We start from the raw sequence: 26,536 nt of genomic DNA, 5'->3' as shown, positions 1-26,536 counted from the left end.
TATAAACTCCGTGTAAAGAACCACGCCGTTTTGAGCCCGTTTGAAGTAAAGCGTTAGGGACCAAAGAAAAGAAAAGAAAAAGGCCAAGCTTCCGGCACCACCCCCGGATTCTCGCTCCGCCTCGTTCTTCACATGTTGTTGGGACAGCCCGCCATAACTACCTAGTCAACTTTATCACTTGTTTCTTTTCATGTATGTACAACTAGTTGGCTCTTTTTTCAACTAGGACTATCCTAGTTTGTGATTATCCCATACCAATCTCCACCCCCACACTTTGTGGTCTCTTGCCTATCCATCCATACATATGTCATATGTAGCTTTGCCAATCATGATAACACGGCCATTTTAGTTTGCCCAGATTGGCGGTTTCTGGAACTTGGGGAGGGGGAAAAACGCCACCAGATAATGCAAACGAAAAAAGGGGAAGGTGGCGAGAAGGAAGCTTTCCAGCTCAGGCCGTCTGCCCCCGTGGGGGAGCTCGCTGATACGGGGGTTAGCTTGTGATGGTGGCCTTTTTGCCCCATGGGTAAACGATGAATCTCACCTTGAGCGTTTACCCGTTTTGGGTCAAGGCTACCATCGCTTTGTCGTACCACAGATTGCGGCGCCAATCAGGCCATCGCGGGCCGACTGGCTGACTTGTCTTCGTTCCGAGCAGCGAACCCTCGGAATCAATGTTACCCCCTCCCCGTTTTGTGTCCGTCAAAGACAACTGTGGGAGAAATTGAGCGGGCCTTTTGCTGGGCAGGGATGCAGAGAAATCCGGGAATTCAACAAGGTTTTTTTGCCGAGCTGGCGAGCGTGTTGCTTGCGTTGGCGAGAGGACAAGGGCGGTATGGTATGTGATGCCAATAAAGCCACCAAGCAGCCGTGTGTTATCGAGAGCCGGCCCGTTCTTCTGGGCTGAACATCTAGGGCGACGTTAACTAGGGCATGATGGGGCGCCGTCTTGGCTTTCCAATTCACCCCCTTGTCCCCCTCAGCCTACCCGAGCGGAGAGCAGAGGAAACGGCTTATTTTTTGCTCTCAACTTATTCTTGTATTTTCTTCCCTCCTGGGGTCCTGGGAAGGGGGTTGAACAAAGGGCGCTGGTTGGCCCGAAAGCGAACCCAATCAACGGGCATCATCAACACGTTTCGCAAAGCCACAGCAGCAACCAGAGGCCTTGGCGAAGAACCCGTGTCGCTCGCTGTGTTGCTTTGCGCCATGGCAGAATCTCTGCCGCATGTTTCGAGTTGATGGGCCGGGTCAGTTTGTGACTCGCAACGACTTTGTAAATGCAGCACTGGCCGAAAGAGGATATGTGCATGTTGCACGCCTTGGGAGCAACAGTTGCCGCGCTTTTGTCAAGACGTTGCGCTCACTTTGCTGAATTTCTCTTTCATTTCTCTTACTTTTTTTTTTCTTTTTGCACCTTCTCTTCATCCAATTTTTGATTTCTTCGTACTTTTGCTAGAGTAGATCGCCATGCAGCCGCCACAGCCCCCAAAATGCAATCCACCACGCAAGTATAACCATCAAGGGCCACATAACCTACGCGAGATCCATGATGTGATTTTTCCTCCCAATTATGTAAAATATTCACAGAGTACTGAACCATTGTGACCTGATCTGGTAAACAAAGTAAAAGGCCTCGGAAAAAGAGAAAGAAGAAAAGGCAGACCAGATAAGATGCAAACGCCTCCTGGCTTACAGCAATGCACCCCGTCTTGCTTCAATGCTTGGTAGGCAACCATCCTGCACCTGCAATAAGGAATGGGCATGTCAATCATGGAAATATACCGTACATGGCCGCCGTGCCATGGCATCCCTCTCGTTGCACTCGTAAAAACTCCCTTCACCGACAGCCGCCACAGCACCAGCTTGCAACCCCACGGGCAGCAAGGGGAGGAGGACAAGCCAATCTATATGGGCTATATGCGGCGCCTGCTATGAACCGCCACGCATCGACAACAAAGTCGTGGGCAAGGGGGTCGCATCGGGCCATTGCAGGGGCAGAAAAGGTGTTCACTTTGCTGAGCTATTCAGTGGTTAGTTGCAGCCGCTTGGACAGTGGCCCTCTCTCTCTCTCTCTCGCTCTCGCTCTGGAAGCTCCGAACGCAGCACTCGGCGGTCCGAGACGGGCTTGTGCAACCAGTATCTTTACATGTGGCTGCACGCAAGCACCCCAGGCAGACTCCCCCAAGGGTATCCTCCATCAGGGAAAGCGGTCCTTGTCGTTTTGCTCATTACATGTCCTTTGCGGCCCGCCAAGCTTCGTAGCCTGGACCTCAAGGTCAAAATAGAAATAGAAACCGCCGGCCGCAATTTACTGCAAGAGCCTGGGTTCCTGCGGCTGTCTATAAAAAAGCGAAACGCTGGTTTCAACGGTTATACTTCTTGTGTTGGCAAACCGGGGGGGGGGAGACGCTCCAAAAGAGACAAGAGGCGCTTGGCAATTGGCGACTTTTCGGCTGAACTTGTTCGTCTCTTTTCTTTTGATAATTTACCCAGGGCTACGTTACTCTAGTTAGACCGATCCCTGCCCCGATCCAAGGTTTCGCTGATCCCCCCCCCCAAAAACACGACAAGCTTTTTGGTACGAGAAACGCTGCACGTTGTCGAGTGAATATATTAACAAGAGCCTGCACCATCCAGTCGCAAAATCACGTTGTTTAATCTGCAGAGGTTGGATCATGGAGGCGAGCCCTCTCTCTGTGTGTTCTGTTCCCACCCTTTCCGTCCACATAATTCGTGGTGCCTGGTACTGTGTAAACGTAATATATATTGCATACCGATTCACGTAAAAAGGGCTATCTATGACAGACACAAGAGCCGCAAGAAGAAGTAAGAAATACCGCGTAAATAACCATAAAAGAGGGCATCCAATGTCAGGACAGGGCCACAAATTCGATAGCCGTTGGGCAAGTTTCCACACTTTTGCCTGGTCTGTGGCAAATGTTTTTGAGATATATACATGTATTTATTACTTGCCTATGGTTTCGTCTATTCTCTCGCATCCGCTCGCTGGCCTCCGGTCTCCGGGCAGTCGTCTTGCAAACGTGGCCGCCCAGATATATTTCTTTTTCATCTGAGCCAGCTTGCCGCCTGTCATCGGCTCAACCGTTCCCCCCCTCCCGTGTCACCGGTCCAACTCTGCAGGCCGGTCCGTCCGTCCCGATAGCACACATCTCTTTCCCTCCATCTGTGCTAACTAGTTTTGTTTGTCGATGGCCAGAGGAGGGTGGCCTGTTTATCTTTCCCTTTTCCTGGCTCCTAGCCATCGTTCCGGAGCGTGATCTCGGTAGCTGGATCCCGCACACCTTCCTCCTTCCTCCAGCCCACCCCCCCCCCCCCCCCCCGCCCTCACCCCTCTATCATCCATGATGGCCGGGCTGGAGACTTCTAGACCCGTGCTGCCGCGTTACAAAGTAAAATGAAAAAAAAAGAGACAAAAAACGTAAAAATGACGGGACAAAAAACGGGTGCCTCGGAAAGGTTGGCGCCCAGCAAATGACGACATGGAACGAGCGAGTGGTGCGCAACAGAACCACTGCGAAATGGGCGGCGCCGCGCCATGGGTCCGACCGTCTGACCTCCACACTGGCACCCCGTGGGCTGCCCACGTTTTCTACTAGTCACTCACTCAATCGTGCACATGCTCACCAGATTAGCTGAACGAGGCGAAAGTGGGCTATCTTTGTCAGTGGTGCAGTGCGTGAGAGCCCAGGTGTGCGCCTGTGTGCGCGTGTGCGTGTGCCTGCTTATTAGACAAGGTGGCTGTGCCATTCTTTGAATCAGTCGACCGGTCACGGCAATCAAACCAGAGCGCACTTGTCATATTGTGTATTGTTGGGCTCCCTGACGCTCCCTACACTGGTTGCGTAGGTTCATCCATGTAAATAAACTAGTCCAAATATTATTGCTCAAAAAGAGCAGGCAAAGCCAACGAGCAAAAAAAGAAATGTAAAGAGTGCGCCGCGAAGTGGTGATGTCTAAGTCCGTTCCTTTCCTGGTCCTGTCCGTTTTGTCCCAATGTTTTTGCACAAAAAGTTACGAGTCCCCAAAACTGAGACGAGAAAAACAAAGTCAATTCAAAAGCAAAATTTGTGTTCGCGCGACGTAGCCACCTGCCTCTGTGGCACTGCCGGTACAGAGGAGAAGCGGCCGTCGGCGTACACCCGTAAACGCCAATGTCTATCCTTTAACCGTCTATGTTCCCAAGTCATAAAGTCGTCGCCGCGGCGGTTGTGAGGCGGCTCCTAGGCGCGATCCATCAAGTCGCCGCCGGCGAGACTGCCAGTAGCAGAGCTGCGTCCGCTGTTGCCATGGTAGCCCTGGTCAGAGAGGAGATCCTGAACCGCCACCTTGGGAGGCTGGGGCACGGGGAGCTTTCGCTGGTTGCCGTCGGGACGGCTGAGAATATCCGTCAGAGACATGCCGGTGCGCTGAGCACCGCTCTGCTGCAGAATCGGAGGAAAGGCAGGTGTCTCCAGGTGGGGCTCCATGGGGGCCAGAGCAGGCGTCGTGTGCTGCAGAGACAGGTTGCGTAGGCTGGGCAGCTCGTAGCCCGAAAAGGGGCGGAGGCGCGGCGAGTGAGCCGGCGTAGCAATGGGCGTATGGTCAGGAGTGGGCGAGAGAGAATCATGAGAAAAGGTGGGAGAAGACGGCGCGGTAGAATTGGGCGAGTTGGGGCGAGAGCGCTTGATGTGGCGGAGGGAGCTGTGGTAGTGGTCATCGCCGTGGTCCTCGCCCGAATGGGATCTCGACATGTGGTAGGAGCCTAGGCCGGCAGGGTTACCGCGAGGGTGGTGAGAGGCGCCGTTATTGTAGTAAGGGTGGTGACGAGCCGAGTGGCCGTGGCCAAGATTCTCACGCTCGACCTGGTGGGCGGCTTTGGCGAGCATGGAAATGTCGCCATTGCGGCTGTAGACGTGAGCACCAGAGTGGGGGGAGGCAAACGAGGCAAACGAGTGAGGCGGCGAGACGTTGGGCGAGCCCAGGGTCGAGGTGGGAGCGGAACGAATCGTCTTGGGGGCGGGAGGAGGAGCCATGAGGCCCTCAGAGTGCATGTGGTGAGGCAGACCGTGGTGGACGGGGTGCTGCTGGTGAAGCTGCTGCTGCTGGCCCTTGTTACCACGGCGAGAGTTGGGGTTGTTGTGGATTCGCGAGTGCCTCGTCAGCTCATCGGAGCGAGAAAACTTTTTGGAGCAGCCGGGGAACTGGCAGGCGTGAGGCTTCTCGCCAGTGTGAGTGCGAATGTGTCTTGTCTGGTGCTCGAGGCGGTGGAAAGCCTTGTCGCAGAGAGGGCACTTGTATGGGCGAGGCAGCTCGGTGGTGTTGGTGCTATCGGCAGCCTGGGTGGTAGGGAGAGGCCCGTTGGGCTTGATGACGCTAACGGCAGCGGAAGCCATGTCTCTGTCACCTCGATGGAGGTTGCTGCTTGGATAAACACCAAGAGGTTGTTGTTGTGGTTGGTGGTGAAGTAGATTCGAGATCTCAAACGCTGAGTGTGCTCGTTGCATGTGATCGATATGCGGCGAGTAGATCCGAGCGATTTTGCGGGGGGGGCAAGTATGCGGAGAGAAGAAGAGTCTGTAGTCTCGAGGTTGAAGCAATTCAGAGTAGGGAATGATTGCACGGTTGGTATTATCTTGAAGGGTTTTTTCCTTGTTTCGAGGCGTGAGCGGAAAGTATTGTTGCGAGTGCGTTGGTGGTGATGATGTGAGGGGAGTAAGGTGCTGGCGTGAGTTTGGAGGAAAGAAACGGAATCTTTTTTTTTCCTGCGCGAGAATGGGGGGGGAGGGACAGGTTATAAAAGGCGGGTTCCGGGGGGGTGACGGGTACACCTGAGCGAGTTTGCAGAGGTACCTCGACCGACCATGCTGGGAGCAGGCACATGCTTGCGGCCCACTGCAGTCGCTGGAGGAGCCCTACAACAGCGCTCAGCAGGGTTCGGCAGGCTTCCAGAGGGTGCTTCGGGGGCAGGGGGTGAGAGGAAGGCACTGTGGGTAGCGGGAGGTACATGTCGGCGTTTGAGGTCAGGTACCCTTTGCAGTCTTTTTTTTTCTGTCCTTTTTTTTGCCTTTTTGCAGGCGCGGTCTAGGTTGGACACGCCCCCCCTTCTCTCTGGGCCCCCAGTCGCACCCCTCCTCCCCTCCAGACTCCTCCCCCCCCTGACAAGCCCAAAAACCGGGGCAGCAGCACTGCGGCATTCGTGGTACTTGTGGAGTTTTTGGGGCCACGCAGCACCGTCCGAGACAGCTGGTCTGGGGGAAAAAACAGCCTAGCAAAGTTCCATGTGCACCGCCTGGGGGATGGGGAGAGGGCCGTCTGTTGTCCACTGATACCAAAAGCAGCGGGCGGGGGGGACCTGATTGCGCCAACGCGCCCCAGCACGGCGCCAGCACGGCCAGTCATCCCTCCAGTGAGGTGGACAAGCAGCCCGACAGCACACAAGCCCTGGAGAAGAAAAAAAGTCAAGAAAGAAATCTGTCCGACACGCCCCTCCTGCCCAGCACCACTTCCCCCACCACCTCCCTCCCCTTGGGCTCCCCCAGTTCAGTTGATAGGTAACTACAAATTACGGAGTAGTTGCTGTCCCCTTCGGCACTACGGCGGGCTTCTTGGCTGAGGGCAAGAGGATTCTCAGGTGAGATTTCGCAAGGCCCTTCTCCACTGGGCCAGCAAAGGGGAAAAGGCCTCCTTCTCCGGCGTGCCAGCGTTTCTTTCCAGGCAGCAGGCTTTCTTACTCTCTCTCCCAATGGCGCAAGGGCGGAGCAGGCGCTGTCGTGCTGGGCTGATTGGCCGCCATTCCAGCACGATTGCGGGTTAACCGGGCCAGATATCAAGGTCGGCACGGATAGATAGGGAGTCAGCTAGTTACCTAGGTATGTACCTACGTAATTCGTAGATGCCTCACGGATGGACATGATGTGAAGAGTCGTTCACTAGACGGGATGACTGGATGGTTGCGACAGGAGAACCAGTCTCCCTGCAGACGGCACAGCAGGCAGTCGAAAAAAATCGAGGAAAAAAAAAGGAGATGACACTAACTATCGTTTCTGGCCGTCAACTGGCGGTTTCGGGTCTTTTTGCCTTTTTGGCCCAGGATTGGCGAGCCCATGGGGAAGCTGCCCCGGTTGCGTTCCATCGAGTGTCTCTGGCAATCTCTACAGTTCGCTACTATCAGCGCGGAGTACGGAGGAACTACCAGTAAACAGGAGAGAGCGGTAGGTACCGACTAACCTAGGTACGTACCTGGCACCATGTTGGAACCATGTTGGACGGAGACGAGCCTACTGGTACGGGGAGCCATCTGGCTGAGACATGCCTGGTACAACGCCCGCAGCTAGCCAACACCGCCAGACCGCTGTACCTCCCCAGTAGCCCCGACAATTTTTGCCCCAGGTGGTTCTTGTCCACTCACCCCCAGGTTATCGCGGTCCAGCCCCTATGTTAGGTACCTATGTACTCCGTACCTATGGTAGAGTACTAAAGGTACTAAGGTATGAGAGGTATGAGCCGCTGTAACAAGCCTACCAATTACCAGGCTCTACCTACCTAGTAATGTTCTTTTCTGCCTAATCATTCACTTATAAATCAGGGTGGTAACCCAACCCGTCTTCGTTCGGCTGCTGACCCAGCAGAAGCAACAGCTGAAAGGTCTCTCGGTTGCATTCAAGCGCACAAGACCGACGTGGTCTTACCCCGTGTTCTCAAATCTCACAGATGGCGAAACCCAAGGTGACAGAAGAAAAATCGCACCTGGTGGGAAATGCAGGGGCTTGATCGGAGCTCGGCCCGCGGCCATCGACGGCAAGACATGCTACTGGTTGCGGTTCTTGCTCGCTTGCACCGGGGTCGGCCCAATTCATTTGCATTTTGTTAGTTACATACTTGTTGAGATGTTGAGATGAGCCGTAGGTAGGGTAGCTAGTGGACGGCCACCAGGTTGCATTTACCAAGGGGGCAGAAACAAAAACAAAAAATCCTTGAGCAAGGACATTTTGCAAGGGACACAAAAGGCCCCCTCGTTATCATCGGTAGTGATGACATGATTTGGTACTTTGCCTTGGCGTTGCGGTTGACGTTGCAGACGGTCCGAAATTCCAGTATTATTGTATTATTGCCCACATTGTACTAGGTCCACGGCATTTGACTGGCAAGCCTGCTGAAACTTGAAGTAGCCCGCTTGACGTATAGTAGCAGGCACATGGTGTTGCATCTGGCAGTTGATTTTTCTCTGCCTCGCAGCTTTCTTGTATCCGTATGGTACGGTACGGCTTCTCGGATAGGATTGGGGGCCGTTGCTCGGTGAAATGGACAAGGTAAAACAAAAAAACAAGCTCATTGCCGACAAAGAAGATGCATCCCAACAAGTTATTTTGTGGGGGAATGCCTTTGTCAAGTTGCAACAATGTCGGGTCAGGCAGCAGAAGACGTGTACATACATACGTACAGTACTGACCTACCGTACTTACCTACACTACGGATTTGTACTGACCTACAGTAATTTGTACTGACCTACAGTGCTGTAGGTACCAGCTGGTGGCGTTTGGTGAGTCCCCAGCATCCACGCGTACGGAAGCAGACGGGGTAGCATTTCTGGCCGTTTTGGCGGCTCGTATTTTCTCTGTAAAAATAGAAGCCAAGCAGAGGACAGGAGAGCCGGAGATGCATCGTTAACAAGTCATTTGTATGTAAGTACGTTGTGAACTAGCCCATGGGCTGGCTGGTCATGTCATCTCGGCCATGACGCCGTATGATTCCCCATCCGCGCCCAGGGGGAAATGGGGAAATCGACTGGACAGATTACAGATGACAAGACAAGCCTTTTTTGGTCCAGGCCCAGCAAATCGAGATGCACCACAAACCGGGCGTTGCGCCGCCACCATGAAGGGACAAAGAGGACAACCCACTCTGGGGGCAAACGACTTGTTCAACCCTGATGCCACAGCTTTTTGCTGGAGATTTTATTTTGTTGGGTTTGAAACTCATTTTTTTCTTCCAAAAAAAAAAAAAAAAAAAAAAAAAAAAAAAAAAACTTAGCCCTGCCCAAACATGGTCAGGCCCCCATCCCCCCTACGGTCCGGGTTGCGAGGTTTTGTGGAGTCTTGTTCGGGCCAAAAAGCGCGTACAATGGTGTGATGTGATGCATATGTGCGTGTGTGTAGGTGCATGTGTGTTGTGATGGGGCCTGATGAGTTCTGGACAAGAAAATAACTCGGATCGCAGATTAAAATTCTTCAAGCAGGTGGTAACGTTAGTTTAAAAAAATCTGTCGAGATTTGACAAGTCCGTCATCCCGAATACGTCATTCATTGCGCATTGTATGGCGTGGTTTTTGTTGCATCTTCTATTTTCATTATCCACCTCTTTTCAAAATACAAAAAATCCAGCGAGTATAAAAAAGTATAAAACTCAATTATTGATCAATCATTGATCAATCGTAAACCACACACTGTCCTCGCCCAATGTCTCGGCTGTTGGGAGCATGCCCATCGAACTAGTTATGCACCAGAATCCTCGAGTCCCAAATCCGGACCCTTGACGCCATCTTTTTTCCCTCAACGAGGAGGCTTGCGCAAATCAATCCGGCTTGTCGTCTCCTCCTTCTTTTCTCACCAAGCCCCCCCGCCGCCGCCTCTTCTTTACTTGTCCGCCTCGTTGCTGCGTGTCGCAACCCAAACAAGTGGTACGTGACAGGTATCCTGTTGAGAAGCCTGGCTTCTAAGTTACCCCGTTACCAACCAAAGTTCCAGACCGACAACACCGCCAGCCACAGACGCCGCCATTTTATTCAGCTCTTGTGCCTCTTTGGCGGCGGCTTTTCGTTTTGGCAATCAGTAGCGCCAACCAGTAGTACCAGTACACATGGCACAAACAACTGCCACCTCGGTACCAGTCGTTATCGAGGCATACTTGGTAGTTACCAGGGATGCCCCTACTCTGATTAACTCTGATTGAATTGTCTCTTTCTCGTCTGGGGTCCCCAGATACTCCAGCTTGGAATTCAGCCAGCCTTGCCCAGCACCCAGTCCCAGCCAGTCCATCATGGCGCACCCGCAAGATTGACATGTCCATTCGTGGTCAAGCTTTCTTTTTCCTATCTATCTATCTTGTTTGCATCCGTCATTTCAGACAGACGAGCAAGCAACAAGCAAAAGACAGCACCGCCCACTGCTCGTCACACATGGCGCAGTCTGACCCAGTCACCCAGTAGTTAGTTAGTCACCAGTCGCCAAAATTATACTGACAGCACCAAAGCAGGGGTGGTGCTTGCGAATGGCGCCAAGGGTCGCAAGAGCTTCATTTTGCCATTTGATGCTTTTTTTGCCATGTTCATAATAGTCAACGAAACGTATCCAGCCGCCAGGCTCACATGTCAAAACGTCCACTAGTTACCCCAGCTTATGGCAAAGGCTAAAAAGAGCCCTCACCTGGCCGTGGCCCGCCAAGGACTTCTTGGGCTTGATCCTCTTCCTTTCCTAAAAAAAATTGAATAAAAATTTTCCTTAGGGGGGGGCGCCTATCCTAACCTTGTTAGGCATTTCCGGGGCGGCGCAAGATCTAAGATCTACTCGACACTACTGGCACTCCCTGGTCGCCCGTCTCAAGCCGACGCGGCCGTCTGACTGGCGGGGAACTTCGGGATCCCAACCACACCCCGGTCTCGCTGTCTCTGCCCCGGTCTGAGGCGCGTAGCCAGTCAATGCTCGCCGCAGCCTCCTCTTGCCTCTGCCCATGCCCATGACGGGATCATGGTCTTGGTACTAGGTGTCGGTGTCGCATTGCCAGGCGAAAATCACCGTGTGTGCGAGGCAAAAAAGGTGAGACGAGTATCCACGGGTATCCGTACGGATACTCCGGTATGTATCAGTAACGGTGTACGGATACAAACTGCTTCTTCCCTGCAAAAAGCTAGTTATTATTGTGCAAAACAAAGGGGCGGCGCCAAGGCACCTTGAAATTGGCTTGCCGCGGGACAAAGATGGCGAACAGGCCAGCAACCCCGACAATGCAAGGGCCATGAAAATTAGTTACCAAACAGTACGACTTAGTATGGGGTACGAATTACTCATCGCGGCGCTACATATTCTAGTCGACAAAATGCTAGTTAGAGTACAGAGTACAATGCGCAAAACTGTAACGTAATCTTGGTGCACTACACGCAACGCGTATTCTCTTGGCAACAAAAAGTCAACATGGTCCATCCGCCTTCCTAAAAAGTCAGACCGCGGAGATGGACGGAGCAAGCCCGACGACGGACGCACTTGCTCGATTGTCCTCGTCGAAGCCAGTTCGTGGGGCGTCTCTCTTGGACGGCCTTTGTCCTCCCAAGGTTTGCTGCCCCGGGCCACGCACTTGGCGACGCCCTGATGGCAGGGCTAACTAGTTACTATCGCAGGCCTGTGGGATCGGCGTCTCGGGCCAGAGGGACCATGGGGTAAAATAGTCTAAAACGGTGTGATACAGACCAGGCCTAACTAGACGGTTGTTCGTTATCGTTGTCTCGGCGCGGCGGTCGTGCTGGCTTGGCCGCGGAGGAGGAGTCGACTGAGCCGAGCCAACCAAAACTAACAATAGTTACTAGTTATTGACTGCGTTTGCTTGGTAAATGCAGTTTGCAAGACATGGAAGAAGAAAAAATAATAAAAAAACACACTATCCTAGGGCGGCCAAAACAGGCAATCGTATGCACGCCCCCTAGCAGCCTGATTTCTCGCGAGTAATTTCATACCAGGACATACATACCACACAAGACGCACCCGGTGTAGTAAACAACTCGCGATCAAGAGTTACATGACTTGCTGTTTGGCTTTTGCTACCGCAGGTGGGCCAGCAAAAGACCGCCCGCGGGATGGCCTCGAGTCACAAAACGGGGGTGACAACGAGACAAGGTGCTCAACCTATTTTCTGGAACGGCCCCCGCGATTGCTGTGCCTCAGATGCCAAGTGCCAAGTGCCAAGTCAGTCCCAATGCTCAGCGAGCGCTGCCCATTCGACGGTCGGTCTGTTGGCGCTGCCACGTCAGCTCTTGTTTGAGGATACACAATCCCTCTACTGCGGTTTTATTTTTACTCAATCGAAAACAGTCGGCCTTATTAATAACTATGAGATGGCGACGCCTTTTGCCCGCCCGCCAGCCGTCCTGCCGCTGCTGCGTTGATGATACGTAAAGTCGAGGCCCCCCCCCTCTCAAACAAGGTCCAGAGGTCCTATTCCGGGTTCGGGATGCGCGGGTTTGGTAAAGGCATACTCGTACCATGGCTAGCATAGGAATTGGAGGAAATTCGTCAAGGCATGCGGGATAGCAATGCCTCAGTGGATGATCAGAGCGCGCCCCCCTCCCCTCCCCCAGAGCCGTGTTTCGCGATGCGTGGCAGAGAGCAGAAAGCTGGCCCACCACGTGCCCAGCTCGAGGGCCGAGAGAAGAGTGACGGAGCCCACGCTCGGGGGTACTTTTATTCTTATCCCAGCTCATGCCCGGCGCCGCGCCACCGACTGCCTGGATGGACCTCCTTCTCCAGCGGCGGGCGGAGACGCGGGGGCTCCGCTCGGTGCTCGGTATCCGATAGTCAATTAGAAACGCCGCGAAAATTGGAAAAAGAAAATGTATAAAAAGAACGGAAGCGGAAGACAGAAGAGTCCAATGCTTCCCTTTTCCTTGCCCGTTGATGCAACATGGCCCGTGGCCGCCTTTCTCCCGCACTTTGCCGCAAGCTTTCAGTGCCCTTGTTCCCCCAAATGTCGCGAACCGATAAGCATTGGCTCGGCATTGCCCCAACCATTCATGCTCTATGTAGAAGCTTCCTTCTTTGATTAGACGAAACGAGGGTAGTGGTCAAGGAAACAACAACGGGATTGCCGGGCGTTGCCGTCTTTGTCCTTGCTATTGGGCGGTTTGTGCCTGGACTGGTGGAACAAGGGGGGGGAGGATCTTGGTGATACAACAGCACATCCCCCGTAGTTACAAAGTACAACAACAATGCCGTCTTTGTTCAGGACGACAACTTGGCGGTCCATCTGGCGGCTCTCGGCCGGGCTGTTGCTTCGCTGCAGTTTGCGTGGGAAAGGAAGGGGGGAAAAGGGCAAAAGGAAATGCCCGAAGCCCCAAATTTCATCCGCGGCAAAAGAAGAAGAAAAAAATATCCCCACCCTGTCGACAAGGCAAACCCGCGGCGCCTGTTGCCAGCCGCTCATTTATCCGGTCAAGACCGTTGAGCGAGCGTAACTAGTTACGAAGTAATAGAGGCTGTTTTGGGGGAGGAGAGAAGTTGTCGGACTCGGTAAATGCCCTATCAGAGGGCGCTCATGGCCACACGCTGGCGGTTCGACTGTCACCTCATCGATCCCCTGCATCGCCTTCTTTTTCGAGTGGTGATGCCTTGTAGAACCCATCCAGCTGAGACTACCCCAGTATTGTTTTGCCCATCTTCCCCTGGGGCCCGAGGGGCATTGATTGATTAATATTGGCTTGTTACACCAGGGGAGGAAAAAAGCAGACACATTTGCGGCCCTATTTGACCCTCGTCAGTCCTCAGCTGGCCTCGCATGTCCTCCGTATTAATACGGGGCGCGCCCCAAGCCTCTGGCCCTTTGTCCCTTGTTCTGTGTATTCATAGTTATGGGGGCATTGGACATACCAAGTATTATCCGTATGCAAGCCGGCCTTGCCGCCTCAAGTAAAACAATAGCCTCGCGTCTTTCTTCCTATTATATCCAGGTCCAATGCCGGCTCAGTAAGCAAGGCTCGCCTGAATAGGCATGTCCAACAAAGCACACACAACAACCTCGTCCTTGTTTTTGTTTGCTTTTACTAGTTGTATATTTATATCCAGCCTCTCGGTGCTCTTGACCGACAGAGCGAGCCCTATTGAAATGAATGTTGCAGCAATCTGTTCGTGCGCCCATCCTTCCCGTTTTCGCCCTGTTCTCGCGTGGCTGTGGTATGGAGCTCCAATGATTCGAGCACAACGTCCCTACAACATGAAAACAATCTTCCGGCATCCACGAGTCCATCCCGTCCATGGCCTTGGCAGCAATGGCGTCGTCGTACTCGCTCGGCGACTCAGCCAGGCAGTCCACGGTGGGTAGCCGCCCGACCTGGCTGTCCACAGCTCTCTGCAAGCAAAAAGAAATCATCGGTAGGACCCATCGGGAAAGCCAAGATGACAGCAATCTCTATCAAACACCCGGTGAGGAGAGGGGGTGTCAAACTGCAGCACGATGGAGTCATATCCTTCGTCGTCGATGGGGCTGCGTCTTTGGGGCTGTCGAAATGCCTCAAACCCGCACTCCCCGCTGACAAGCAGGGGCCAAGTTGACAGTGAAAACTAGGGAGCATTGGAAGCTATTGGAGTACCTAGCTATGCGAATGCCGTAACAGTATCGAGGTCATTACCTAACTACAGTACGCATGCAGCGAATGCCATCTGAAGTCGACGTCAAAGTCCTGGTACGCGGCACCATGGTACAGCGACAGGATCCGGCCATCTCTGAAAACCCGAAAAATGTCGTCCCGCAATGTTACCCAGGAAGCTCCGCACATCTCATCATCGCATTGCATCCGAGTGGAATTCAGGTCGGCCCGGTGTAGTTGATCCTCGCCCCTTGTTACCCGGGCCAGGGCACAACGACGCCAAACGCAGATGCAGCAGATGCAGGGCTTGCAGGGCGGGAAAAGAAATCTTGGCCTTGAGCCTCTTATTTTCTTGTTATTGGCCTCACACATACTGGTACTTGCGGCTGCCGGAATACGTCGCTCTAACTACAGATCAAACATGTTTGGGAGGCGGGACAGACGTGCCAGGCCCAGTCACAGAAGAGAAAAAAATGTCACCGCAAGCGACCCATCTTGGGGCATTATTTTCGGCGCCATTCGTGACCCTACAAAGTATATCCTTCTGGTTAGTCGGTTGTGCTCATTACTCGTACTGATAAAGAGCAAAATGAACGGCGGCGGGGCTCTCTTGGTACGAAGCCACTGCCAACTGCTAGACCGCTCTTCTATTTACTCGGGCAAGTTGTCGCGAGATGCTTGTACTAGTTAGACGAGGAAAAAATTTACATCCCCATATATCTGGCCGGCCTTGGTCAAATCACACGGCGCCACTGTCGCTCTGATGGAATGCAGATGGTGACATCGGTTTAGCCTTGATGGTGGCTCGACGTGGTAAATCTGGGGTAGATCAACTTGGCCCCCTCCTCGCACCGTAGACCATCGGCCCCAAAGGAAGCTGCTATGCTCACGCGTACTAGAATGATGAGAAGACGCACAATTATATTCGTGAGTGGTTCAGGGTATGCCAGCTGACCAGCGACGAGTCGGAGTCGATGAGACTATCTGTCACATTTAGGGTAGCAACTTCGGTTACTGATATACCAGGGCGTACTCTCTGACTTGCGTGACTACCTTGGGTAATAATAAAGGACGTAAAATCCGGACAGGAGCCGGGCAACTGTAGCTCGGAGTTAGTTGTGTGGCTGGCTGCGCTACACGACGCCGACTGACGCCGTCTTCCGGTAGCTGATTCGAGCTACCCTAGGGTCAACGTTCAAGTTGTTTGCACTATATTGCGCGCATGTACATACGGAAACTCTCTTGATTGGATTTTTCCTCTTCTCAAACGTCATTTAATTTCGACAACAATCCAACCATGTCCCTTCACGCTGCCCATCTTCGGGTCGCGCGGCCGACCGATGACATCGACGCCCTCATCCCATTTTACCGGGACGGGCTGGGGTTTGCGATCCTGCTCCGCTTCGGGGAGCACGACGGCTTCGACGGCGTCATGCTGGGGCTCCGCGGCGCCGCCTACCATCTCGAGTTTACGAGCAAGCGAGGGCATGCCGTGGGCCGCGCCCCGACCGCGGACAATCTCTTGATCTTCTACCTCCCCGACGACGGCGCGTTCCAGGCCGCCGTCGCGCGCATGCAGGCGCAGGGCTTCGCCGCCGTGGCCAGCTTCAACCCGTACTGGGACCAAAAGGGCAAGACCTTTGAAGATCCGGATGGCTATCGGATCGTGCTGGCCAACATGGTCAACCCGGCTGCCTAAGGGGGGTCGCGCGAGGCCCGAGGAAGATTACACAGACGAGGTGGAACTACAGAGGCACGTCAATAAAACAAAGGAAAAAAAATAGGATAAAAATCGAGCAAATGCTACTACCAACAAAGCGAGTGGTGCAATCGGCGCGGCGAAAAGGATACAACAGGCCATGGCTTTGCGGGGTCAATCGAAAACGCCATTCGCATATCTATTTACAGATCAAAAGGCGCCATGCTTCAGCAAGCCACAGTTGATAACGACAAACTCGGACTCGAAACCCAGCTTTGATCATCAGTTACCTTGTAATGCCATGCCACCTTGTGTTGCATATTCCACACACCGACAACGCAACGTGTTATTCGTACGTGCAGATACAGCCAACCTACAACTCGTCGCCGTCTGTGCATTTGCCGGGCACCACACCCTTTTGCGCATCTGCCGTTGTTAGTGTTTCTGCATCGACAAGGCCATACCCGACGGCATCTGCGTGCTAATAGGTGGCCAGTGTCATGTAGGTCATGTAGGGGGGGATCCTTGCCTCGTCAGCCATCAGGCTTGGCTCTGCTTTCGTCTGTTGGATCTGCAGGAAGCCTCTCTTGGCCCAGCCCGTTTCACCCTCAGCTTATTATTACAAAGATACCAGTCATTTTAAAGCCCCGACCCGTCGAACCATATGGCTCCGTCATGCACGCAGACCGACTCGGGTTTGCTGCTGGTGCCTGGCTCTGTAACATTAAAACAGGAATGGCATGTTATGCGTCGTTTCTGAACAGGCCACTTGCTGTACCCGATCCCTGTTGTGAACACTTCATTGTTCGCTCCGTTCGTCCGGAAGCTGTAGGAAGTGTCCGTTTCCTGAAAATTTGGCCGAAAGAGCAGAGTGGAAGCGGCGTCTTCGGAAAGTCATTTCAGCCTCTGCGATGCGCAAGCCATAGCGCGCGATCAGGAAGAAGATGCGGAGAAACAAACTTTGGCGGGAACATTCCAGGAGTAGCATCGGCAAGTGATCCCTGGCACACTGCACTACACAGTGCAGGGAAAGCAACAATGAAGCATGCATGACCTTTGATAGTCAACCGGCATGACTGCTAAACAATACACATAAATTGACATGGGTTTTTTTGTTGGGTTTAAAATACTCCAATATGACAAAAGCTTCAATGGTCACGTGATCGACGTGACAAGTTCGTGATTTGGCGCGCTCTAGACCATCTGCATTCTGTAAAACACGCGCGTCCAAGACCATGTCGCCAAAGAATGGACTATCATTCAATACATGGCAGTGATATAGCCAGTTTTGATATATCAAACACACGTATGATGCTACACGCCGGAGAGTTCGAACCAGGCAATGTCTGACCTACAAGCAGATCGCCTACCAACCATATCAGCGTCACAGGCGCTAGAGGATCTAGAGGACAAGGGCTCGAACTGCATATCCACGGGAATTAAAGCTTTAGATAAGATCTTAGCACCTTCATCAGTCTCTTCACAACGATATGGCAGTGCAGTTGCCCAGTCAGGCGGTATCAAACGCGGGCAGGTGACGGAGATATGGGGCCCGCCAGGCAGCGGAAGAACAGCTTTGGGGTGGGAATGAGGCTACCTCTTCGATATTGCCTGGACTTTTGTGGCTAACGTCTAATCAGCACTCAACTGGCCGCGAATGCCCTCGCCAACGATGGTGGCGTGGTCTGGATCGGTCAGTTACGGACCACCCCGTGCAAGTCGCCATCCACGCATCGGACTGACCATACGGTATAATAGATTGCTTCCACAAGACACCAGATTCAAGACTCTCGGCCGCTTTGGAAAACATCCAGCTTAGTAAAGAAGGGAGTGCTGGCGCCCGTGCTTCTGCAGAAGAAGCCTCGAACGGAGATCGCTTCACGCGCTACCTGTGCTTTACGCTCCCTCATTTCCTGGCACTTTTGTCTCGGCCCTCTAGCACAACAGTTCCTGCAGGGACATCGCTAATAGTCATCAACTGCGTCTCGGCTTTGATTAACGCGGCGCTGCCCCGGTCACATGTCGTCAAGCAAAAGACCAAGCAGCCCCAAGGTACACAGATTCGTCTGCAACCAAACAACATGCTAACCGAGAGACACAGGGCCTAATGCGTCCACAAAGCGAATGCAAGCGTTGCAAACAATAATTTCCCTGCTCAATAAGCTTGCCGCAACTCGAAATTGCGCCGTCGTTATCCTGTCTCAGTGTGCGACCAAGATGCAGTCAGAGCACGGCGCTACTCTTGTCCCAGCGCTCAACGCCACGGTATGGGAGCAGGGAATCTCCACGCGCATTGTGCTATTCAGAAACTGGTCGTGGGAGGGCCGCACGCCGCACAGTGTGTTTTTGGCGGGCGTGCAGATAGTGGACGGTCACACCGTGATGGACATGGTTGACAATGCGTCGGCATTCACAGTTGAACTGGTGGGTGCAACCCCGCAAGAGAGCGGCCATTCCAGCCAGTGTTGTACTAACTTGGGCGTAGACGGGCGTGCGAGATGTCGAGTACGAGGCGGGTCACCCGATGGAGATGGCGGCTGCGGCGCAGCAGAAGCGCAAGATTGGACAGACGGAGCTCGAGGTGCCTGACAGCGAGGATGAGGACTACGGCTGGGCAGACGAAGACGAAGCCTCCCTGCCGGCACCGCCTCCACAGTGGCAGGGCAGTGAGGATATCATATTGGGGCAGGATGTTGGGCGGAGCGAGGACGAGGAGGAAGCAGAGGAGGATTATCATAGCTACGACGAGGCCGAGGGGGCGGAGCAGGCCGAGGAGTTGGACAGTAACGCGGAATGAATGATTTCCGGGTACGGATACCAGGCCAATAATGAGCGATCCGAAAGTAATACGAAGAGCATACTTGTAAATGAGTAGGAGTATCGTCACCTGTGCATTGGCCAATCTGAAGTTGAGCTTTCAGCCTGCCGAATCTAGAAGCCCAGGGATGTTACCATAGCAAATATCATCAAAATCGCTATCGTCAAAAGGAAAATACCTTTTCAACATCAACCAGAAATGCAAGTCTAGCAAGAAATGCAGGTTGTATTTTCTCCGTGAAGAATCGTCCATGAGGAGATTCATCTGGCGCCGAGAAACGGGTTTGTTGACCCCACCGACTCGGTGTTAGTAGTCGCCTTTCCCGGTTTCTTCTGGTCCTGAGACCCGAGTAATTACTGGTAGAGGTTTCTGAGGGATTGTTTGAAAAGGCAGCATATTTTAACGGAACTCGGCTAATAATGCTATAAAGGGACGTCCTTCCTGTTCAGATCCGTATACATCGATCCGAGCAGCTCGTAAAAGTGCGGGGCGGCAAATCTGCACCGAACTCGAATCCGAGATGGCAGTCGGGTGGTAGGTAGGTACCCAAGGACTCGGCAAAACAAATGCGGCTGGCTGACTGCCTAGCCGCCAGAGACGATACATGGAGTGGCTGGCTGGATACCGAGAAAAGCTCGAAGCTGCGAGTTGCGGAGGAGAGGAGGAGAGGGGCACACTTGTCGACATCGATTGGCCATTTGAAATACCTGATAGATTGTGGATGGGGAATGAGGGGCAGCCGTTCATTAAGCCGCCACTTCACCACCAAATCTTTTATTGACCCCTTTCCTCAACGCATCATCTCCGTCGCCACAGTCTGCACGCGACTCAATCTCACTATTCTCCTCCTTTGCGTTTTGCTTGATTCTAGCCTATACCCGCACGACCTTGCTTGCAGCGACAGCATTCCCAGCTTTGCGCGTGCTCTTCTTGTCACCCCGCCTTTTTTTTTCTTCACACCAACAGCCATGTCTACCACCACGACAACGACCACCACGACGGCGACGCAGCCCATCACCGCCGACGCCATCCTTCGCCTGTTCCCGGACATTGACACCACCTCCGAGGCACTGTCCGGCCACGATGAGGAGCAGATTCGTCTGATGGACGAGGTCTGCATCGTCCTCGACGAGAACGACATGCCCATCGGTCAGGCCAGCAAGAAGCTCTGTAGGTGCCCCGTCCGTCGCCTTTTGCCTATCCAATTCATGTCGCGCAGCCTTTGTCTGATTGTCGTGCCGGGCACCAACAGCCCGCGCTCCATGCTTGTCCCCCTTGGCTAACCCGTCTCCCCGCCGGGATCCTTCTAGGCCATCTCATGACCAACATCGACAAGGGGCTCCTGCACCGCGCCTTTTCCGTCTTCCTCTTCAACGACCAGAACGAGCTCCTCCTGCAGCAGCGCGCCTCCGAAAAGATCACCTTCCCCGACATGTGGACAAACACCTGCTGCTCCCACCCGCTGGGTATCCCCGGCGAGACAGGCTCCAACCTCCCCGATGCCGTCATGGGCGTCAAGCGCGCCGCTCAGCGCAAGCTCGACCATGAACTGGGTATCAAGCCGGAGCAGGTGCCAATCGAAAACTTCCGCTTTTTGACCCGCATCCACTACAAGGCTCCCAGCGACGGCAAATGGGGCGAGCACGAGAGTACGTATCGGTTCGTGGTTCTCCGTTCCCGGGATGCAGACTAACCAGTGACGCCTAGTCGACTACATCCTCTTCATCAAAGCCAACGTCGACCTGAAACCCAGTCCCAACGAAGTCCAGGCTACCCAATATGTCAGCCCTGACCGCCTCAAGCAGCTCTTCGAGGACCCCAGCCTCAAGTTCACACCTTGGTTCAAGCTCATCTGCAACTCGCTCCTCTTTGAGTGGTGGGCAAACCTTAACTCTGGCCTCGAGAAGTACATGAACGACGAGAAGATCCACAGAATGTAAAGCGATTGAAAAAGGGGAGGGCGATCGAGTCACCAAATTCTTCTTCCGGGATTTGTTCTATATACCACCCGCTCTCGTAGAGCGACCATTCTGTTACCTAGCATCATGGATGGGAAGGCTTTCATGTGAGAGAGGGGCACTGGATCTTCCTTGGCTATCATTTACTAAGTACAAGTGCCATCATACCGAATACAACGAGCATCCAAAATTTAGAAGACATATATAAACGGGCGGCTGGCATGATGCTAACACGAATAGCCTGGCGGATCTTGATGGTTTATATAGTGTGATGCTTTCAGGAAAAACAAGACCTCGTACACGGCCTTGCAAATATCAAGGTTCCTCTTCCTCCAGTCCGAGTCGGACCACAGGTTTGCCAGCAGCGAGTCCAAGATGACAATGGTCATGAACCGGACGTAGTGGTCTTCGGGCGACCAGTCGCTCTTGTCGGGGTGGTAGAAGAGAAACTTTTGCGACCGCGTGTTGATGGCGTCCTTGGTCGCCTGCGCCGTCTTGGCCTTGTCCGGGTCCGGCCGGTCGGCCGGCACGTGCGTGAGCAGGTCGTGCTGAAACTCGCGCCACGCGCCCTGCACCGGCCCGCCGCGCAGCCACTCGTGGAACTTGGCGGCGTCCTTGAACGGCAGCAGCTCGAGGATGAGGCGCTCGCGCTGCTGGGAAAAGGGCGACGTCGCGGAGATGCCGCCGCTGGTGGCGGCCGTGTGCTGCGTAGCCGGCGGCGTGGGAGGGGCGCCGGGGACGGAGACGCCCATGGTGCGCGGGAGGGGCGCTGGCGAGGGTCTGCGTCGTTCGAGGAGGGTATCAACCGAATGGAGCTGTCGGTATTTAAAGGACGGTCTGCGACGGAAACACAGGCACATGTGGTTGCGGCTTCCGCTTGCGTTTCAATGTGGCGAGGGATGGTGGTATAAGTAGGTGGTGCAAGGAGTAACCAAGACGGACCATCCGATGAAGATGACGACAATGGGAAAACAGACCCTACTTTCCTCCTCCAAGCTCACAAGGCAGACACCAAAGTTCATAACTCGGCTGCCTCCTAACAAGGCTCAGGTACTGGGCGAGGGTGTAGGACCCCGCCAGGAAGGCACCCGTATAAGCCAGCCTATCAGCCCGCGGCAGGCCGCTTCCGCATCGTAGATTTCGCTCATTCTTGCTCGATCCGGACATGGTGCGAAAAATTCGAAAAATTCACCAGGACCGAGCAGACGTACGCAACCCCTCTACAGCAATCAATTTACCGCCGTCACTTTGCTGTTGTTGGCGATCCGTTGTTCAGCCCAGTGGCTCAGCCCCCCCTCAGCGCCGTTGTGGTTACGTGGCCTGCAGGTGGCTGCGGCCGGTTCGTGGTTCTACAAGAACATGAAAAAATAGCCAGGTATTGGAGTTGTTGTAGTAGCTAGTGATGTGCTTAGAGAGGAGATGTGAAATGCATCCCTTTAGCAGTGTTGGGGCTTCGCCAGATTGCACTCGAGCCAAACTGGCGATAGTTAATTGTGCCCGTATTCGTATGTATCGTCACTTATGTGTGGTAACATTCGGTACTTATATCTCAGTGTTTAGAACTCATTCCCTGAAGTATCCTGCGTTAGAGTTAGTTTGATTTGCTACAATCCCTGCAAGTGATCGCGCAGCCTAAGCACAGAAAAGGATACTGTTAAACCGCGGCAGCGTTTAAAAAAAAAAAAGAAAAAAAGAAAGATGGAAAGCTTTTGAGTTGAAATAAACAACCCCTGGCCATGCATAGATGGAGGGTGCTGGAGTCGGAAGGTAAAAAGTGCAAAAGTGAATGGTGGATTCAAACCACCTTAGTTGGACAGACGGGGAATCGAACCCCGGACCACTCCCAAGCGGGATCTTCCAGTTGGATGAGATGCTAAGGGAGTATTATACCACTAAACCATCCGCCCGAACTTGTTGAGAGTAATGCAGCTTATTGTTTTATATATTGTAGATACTAAAAAATTCTAGCAATTTATCGTCGCACTCACGACATCAGTATATCAATCGAGTAGAAATTCCCACCAAATATATGTCATACTATACAATCTGGCGGCTGCTAGCGTCTTTAGAGCACCGGTTCTGTTTTGGAATTGACTTTATCGCAAGCGAGATGTGGCAGCACCTGTGCCGGCCTGCGGCGTGTATTGTCGTCACCTCCCATCGGCATTGACCAGACTGATGGGCCATGCAGTACTGTCGATGTAAAGGTACCTGCAAAGCGCATAGAAAACCAAGAAATATATAAGATTACAAAACAAACATTTATTCATGAATCATCAATTCAAAGGCCTTACCCAGATCGCTTTTTCAGAAATGGTGTGGTCACTGGATGAAGCGGTTTGCCTATAGCAGCCATGAGGAGTCGCCTCAATCCCCCTCATTCACAAACGGGGAGCGTTAATATATCTGGACTTCGCTTTTACGTCCACACTTGGTCCGCCGTCTCCCCACTCCGCTTGTACACAAAATGCAATCGCAAGGTCTCTCTTAGTTCTTAAGAAATAAAGTAAACAGGTAGCTCAAGGTAACTCGGTGGATTCAACAGACGTCGTATAAATACTAGTTCTGTCCCGTGTGTGGTGGACTAAGCTTGACGCTGAAGCGACAATGCTTTGACTGTAGCCCCGCTAGCTAAATCAGCTAAAAATTTCTAACGAATCAAAACACAGTGCATATGTGGATACCTTCTACGCCTTTCCTCTTTAATCTCTATACTATACCCCTTTTAGCTGTGCGGTTGGCAGGGGTTTGCGTGCGGTCACCCCGTGTTCGACGTTACTATCTTTGGCATGATATCTTTTTCCATGCGGCTCTCGATCTTCTGGCTTCGGGCCCAGGTAGAATGGAAGCATAGAGGAAGAGCATAAACTCACAAGAAAAAAATTAATAATGCCTTCTATGTTTCTACATCTTATGTTTACTAGGGAATGTGAATGAATGAGAATGGTGTGCCCTCATGTCGTGCTTGTTTCTCCTGCGTCCAGTGTCTCTTGTATTCGTTTGCTCGGAAGCCACTTGTCGGCTGGGACAAACCACCATGACAGAACCGCAAAGATGGTGACAATGGCCATGATGACGGGCGCATAGTTGAGCGTCTCGGCCGTGACGGGGAAGACATACGGCGAGTACAAGACGGCCACGACCCAGCCATTCCACAAGACCGAGATGGCCTGAAAGGGCTTGCTCAGGCGACCGAGACTCCATGCGGGCTTGGGGAACCGTTTGGGCGTCAGGAAGAGGCGACCGAGGCTGATGAGCCCATACGCGGCCGCAGAAGGCACGCCGGCCGCCGACACCAGGGAGGTGAAGGCGACGGCCGAGGGCAGAATTGTGCAGGTGACGATGGAGGCAACCGCCCAGACGACTAGGACAGAGTTCCGCGGTTGGCCGTTGACCATCTTGGACACCCATGGAGAAAAGGGCAGAACGCCATCTCGGGCGACGGCAAATACCAATCGCGACGCAGCGAGAACTGCAATGGCCGTGTTCTGTTCCGGGCTGGTCAGTTTCAAACGCATTGATTGAGTGCGTAAAAAGACTAGAACTTACAAACCAGAGGGCAACGACGCATATAATGTTCATAAATATGTGTCCGCCTTCTCCGAGAATAGCAGCGTAGAGGGGAACGAATGGTTGAGCACCACCAAACGAGAAGAGCGTATTGGCATCAGGCTATAACCCAGAGTTAGTACATACTTTGCTCGGAGAGAGCCTTTCTGACAGCATGAGCTTACAACGCAGAATAAAAATAGAATCACCACTACGAATCCGCCCAGGCCACTGGCAACGGTGCTCCAGAATATCCCTCTTGCCGCCGACAGGCTTGCGTTTTTCGTCTCCTCGGCCACATGTCCAGATGCATCAAATCCGATCAAGATCCCGGCGGTAGCAAGGTACGATAGACACCAGTTCCAGCCGGCTGGCGCCCCGGTCCCATTGTACGTCGTCAGGAATGCGTCGTGTGCGGAGCGGAACCCGTAGGTTCTGCTGGTCGCGATGGGTAGCCAGACCAAGTTCAGGACAAAGTCGAGCAGGACGGTTCCGGTGGACAAGTAGAAAATCCACTTGAAGTATCTCGCTGCTGGGCTGTTAGCGGTCTGGCTATTCTGGCGAGGCAGTCGAGGGCTGACTGACGGGGTAAGAGGTTCCATATGGCGGCCAGCGCGAGCATGACTTCAGTGGCAATCCACTGCACGGCGCGGAACTTGATACTGGAGCTGTCTGACGGAAAGTCGAGGTTGAATACCGTAATTTCCTGTGAATAGGAATGAGCGTCTGTGTCCGTAGTCGTGTCACGATGTGAAACCTACCGACAGCATGTAGTTGACAGCAGCCTGTGTATTGCCTGGGACTCGGGTAAGGAAGTGCGCAAGCAAGCCGAGGATAGCAACTTTGTTTTACTTACTGGCGCAAAACGTCGTCCACGCCATTGTACTCCACCACGCAACGACGTAGCCAAAGAGGCGTCCATATCGAGGGCCGCCCGCTTCGGCGGCCCAGAGGTAGATGGAGCCAGCAAGGGGAAGAGACGAGCATATTTCAGCAATGACGGCTGCTGTGATGAATGTAAAAACGCACGTCACGATGAAGCTCGTCCTTTTTTTTTTCCTGCAGCATCAGTTCCTCGTTCCCTTGCGCGTCCCATTCGTTCCAGCCACATACCAGTACGCCAAGTTGCCACCAGCGGCGATACCGGTGGAAAACGTTACGCGAACGCCGCCGATAAAGTACAGAGCAGCTTGAATCCCAAAGATAGTCAGTCCCCCAGTCGTTCTACTGACGAGAATATTGAGCAGGGGAGAGGGCGAGGGGGTGGACGTACCAAAGCTCGTCGCAAAGTTCTGAAAGGCGTTGAGGGACCTGTGCAGGACCTGTTTCCGGCAATTAGTGCCTTGCCGAAAAAAGTTGTATTATTACCCTTGCGACGGATCTCGCATTCGATGGTCTTGGCATACCGGCTTATATCCAAGTTTTTCCTGGGGTAGCATTAGTTAGTGACTTGGCAATACATGGTTAAGCGACTTGCGCAAAACCGAGAACGGTCGCCGGCGCAAATACCAAAACTAGCTCATCTTTTCTGTTTTCGCTTTCCGACTCGACCTCGGTCTCGGGTTTGGCGTGGCCTTGCCTTTGATGCAGTTCGGATGCCATGGCTTCTGCGCGTTGACGATGCAAGGTGGAGGTTTTGTCGAAATTGGCGCAAACGGCGACATCGTCTTTGGGGTGGAAAAATAGAGTTTTTGCAGGAGTGAAAACGGCAACATCACTGCAGGTTCAGTTCCTTTAGATGAACAATGTGAAAGATTAGGCACAGAAATAACATTTTTGTTTTGCATTGTATTTTCAGCAAATGTTTCGAGTTGGGACCGCCCCAGGGAGACGAAATAAACCGCCGGGTAGGAATACTACAATTCTTCCTTAGTCTTACTAATTTCTTACTATTTATTAACTTATTTATTTTGTTTCTAGTTTTCTTTATGTTTCTCCTCATTATTTATTATTTCTTTTCCAATCCCTGTCTTCCTTTTACTAGTAAACCTTTCTGATAAGATGTAGACTTATCCGTCTGCTCTTTCATTTTCATCACCCGCATGACTTGGTCTCGTTTGCGAGATCAACATTGTACAGGAACAATAATCGAGTCCATTTCATTGATGCATCAACGTCTCTGACAAGCCGATAAGCGGCGAATATATGATTTAAACATGATTTGATTG

The 26,536-nt window shown here is 52.9% G+C and overlaps 9 protein-coding genes across 9 annotated transcripts; 5 read left to right on the top strand and 4 right to left on the bottom strand.

The window, feature by feature from the left end:
- Positions 1-1,225: 1,225 nt before the first annotated feature.
- On the top strand, positions 1,226-3,617 carry CCM_04023 (uncharacterized protein; the record flags this gene model as incomplete). Its single annotated transcript, XM_006669171.1, has 7 exons — positions 1,226-1,247; positions 1,848-2,030; positions 2,104-2,112; positions 2,202-2,461; positions 2,510-2,578; positions 3,142-3,283; positions 3,478-3,617. 7 exons carry the CDS (start codon positions 1,226-1,228, stop codon positions 3,615-3,617), a joined length of 825 nt encoding a protein of 274 aa, XP_006669234.1.
- A 624-nt stretch (positions 3,618-4,241) lies between these two features.
- CCM_04022 (DNA-binding protein creA) lies at positions 4,242-5,504 on the bottom strand (the record flags this gene model as incomplete). The annotated part of the gene is made up of 1 exon (XM_006669170.1): positions 4,242-5,504. The coding sequence occupies one exon, from the start codon at positions 5,502-5,504 to the stop codon at positions 4,242-4,244; it is 1,263 nt and encodes a 420-aa protein (XP_006669233.1).
- Positions 5,505-6,004: 500 nt separating this feature from the next.
- On the top strand, positions 6,005-7,870 carry CCM_04021 (uncharacterized protein; the record flags this gene model as incomplete). The annotated part of the gene is made up of 7 exons (XM_006669169.1): positions 6,005-6,019; positions 6,086-6,199; positions 6,244-6,538; positions 6,574-6,631; positions 6,702-6,831; positions 7,158-7,211; positions 7,733-7,870. The coding sequence occupies 7 exons, from the start codon at positions 6,005-6,007 to the stop codon at positions 7,868-7,870; spliced, it is 804 nt and encodes a 267-aa protein (XP_006669232.1).
- Positions 7,871-15,641: 7,771 nt separating this feature from the next.
- Positions 15,642-16,043, top strand: CCM_04020 (Glyoxalase/bleomycin resistance protein/dioxygenase; the record flags this gene model as incomplete). The annotated part of the gene is made up of 1 exon (XM_006669168.1): positions 15,642-16,043. One exon carries the CDS (start codon positions 15,642-15,644, stop codon positions 16,041-16,043), a length of 402 nt encoding a protein of 133 aa, XP_006669231.1.
- A 799-nt stretch (positions 16,044-16,842) lies between these two features.
- Positions 16,843-17,094, bottom strand: CCM_04019 (uncharacterized protein; the record flags this gene model as incomplete). Its single annotated transcript, XM_006669167.1, has 1 exon — positions 16,843-17,094. The coding sequence occupies one exon, from the start codon at positions 17,092-17,094 to the stop codon at positions 16,843-16,845; it is 252 nt and encodes an 83-aa protein (XP_006669230.1).
- A 291-nt stretch (positions 17,095-17,385) lies between these two features.
- On the top strand, positions 17,386-18,840 carry CCM_04018 (DNA recombination/repair protein RecA/RadB, ATP-binding domain; the record flags this gene model as incomplete). Its single annotated transcript, XM_006669166.1, has 5 exons — positions 17,386-17,624; positions 17,684-17,736; positions 17,802-18,095; positions 18,145-18,467; positions 18,529-18,840. The coding sequence occupies 5 exons, from the start codon at positions 17,386-17,388 to the stop codon at positions 18,838-18,840; spliced, it is 1,221 nt and encodes a 406-aa protein (XP_006669229.1).
- Positions 18,841-19,829: 989 nt separating this feature from the next.
- On the top strand, positions 19,830-20,801 carry CCM_04017 (isopentenyl-diphosphate delta-isomerase; the record flags this gene model as incomplete). The annotated part of the gene is made up of 3 exons (XM_006669165.1): positions 19,830-20,031; positions 20,172-20,510; positions 20,569-20,801. The coding sequence occupies 3 exons, from the start codon at positions 19,830-19,832 to the stop codon at positions 20,799-20,801; spliced, it is 774 nt and encodes a 257-aa protein (XP_006669228.1).
- Positions 20,802-21,046: 245 nt separating this feature from the next.
- Positions 21,047-21,571, bottom strand: CCM_04016 (uncharacterized protein; the record flags this gene model as incomplete). Its single annotated transcript, XM_006669164.1, has 1 exon — positions 21,047-21,571. The coding sequence occupies one exon, from the start codon at positions 21,569-21,571 to the stop codon at positions 21,047-21,049; it is 525 nt and encodes a 174-aa protein (XP_006669227.1).
- Positions 21,572-23,773: 2,202 nt separating this feature from the next.
- Positions 23,774-25,970, bottom strand: CCM_04015 (amino acid transporter, putative; the record flags this gene model as incomplete). The annotated part of the gene is made up of 9 exons (XM_006669163.1): positions 23,774-24,307; positions 24,369-24,491; positions 24,554-24,897; positions 24,954-25,074; positions 25,130-25,164; positions 25,225-25,427; positions 25,482-25,690; positions 25,775-25,795; positions 25,878-25,970. 9 exons carry the CDS (start codon positions 25,968-25,970, stop codon positions 23,774-23,776), a joined length of 1,683 nt encoding a protein of 560 aa, XP_006669226.1.
- Between the last annotated feature and the right edge of the window lie 566 nt (positions 25,971-26,536).

Source organism: Cordyceps militaris (assembly GCF_000225605.1).
Source record: "Cordyceps militaris CM01 unplaced genomic scaffold CCM_S00003, whole genome shotgun sequence".
Taxonomy (NCBI): Eukaryota; Fungi; Ascomycota; class Sordariomycetes; order Hypocreales; family Cordycipitaceae; genus Cordyceps; species Cordyceps militaris.
This window is presented reverse-complemented; position numbering and strand designations above follow the sequence as displayed.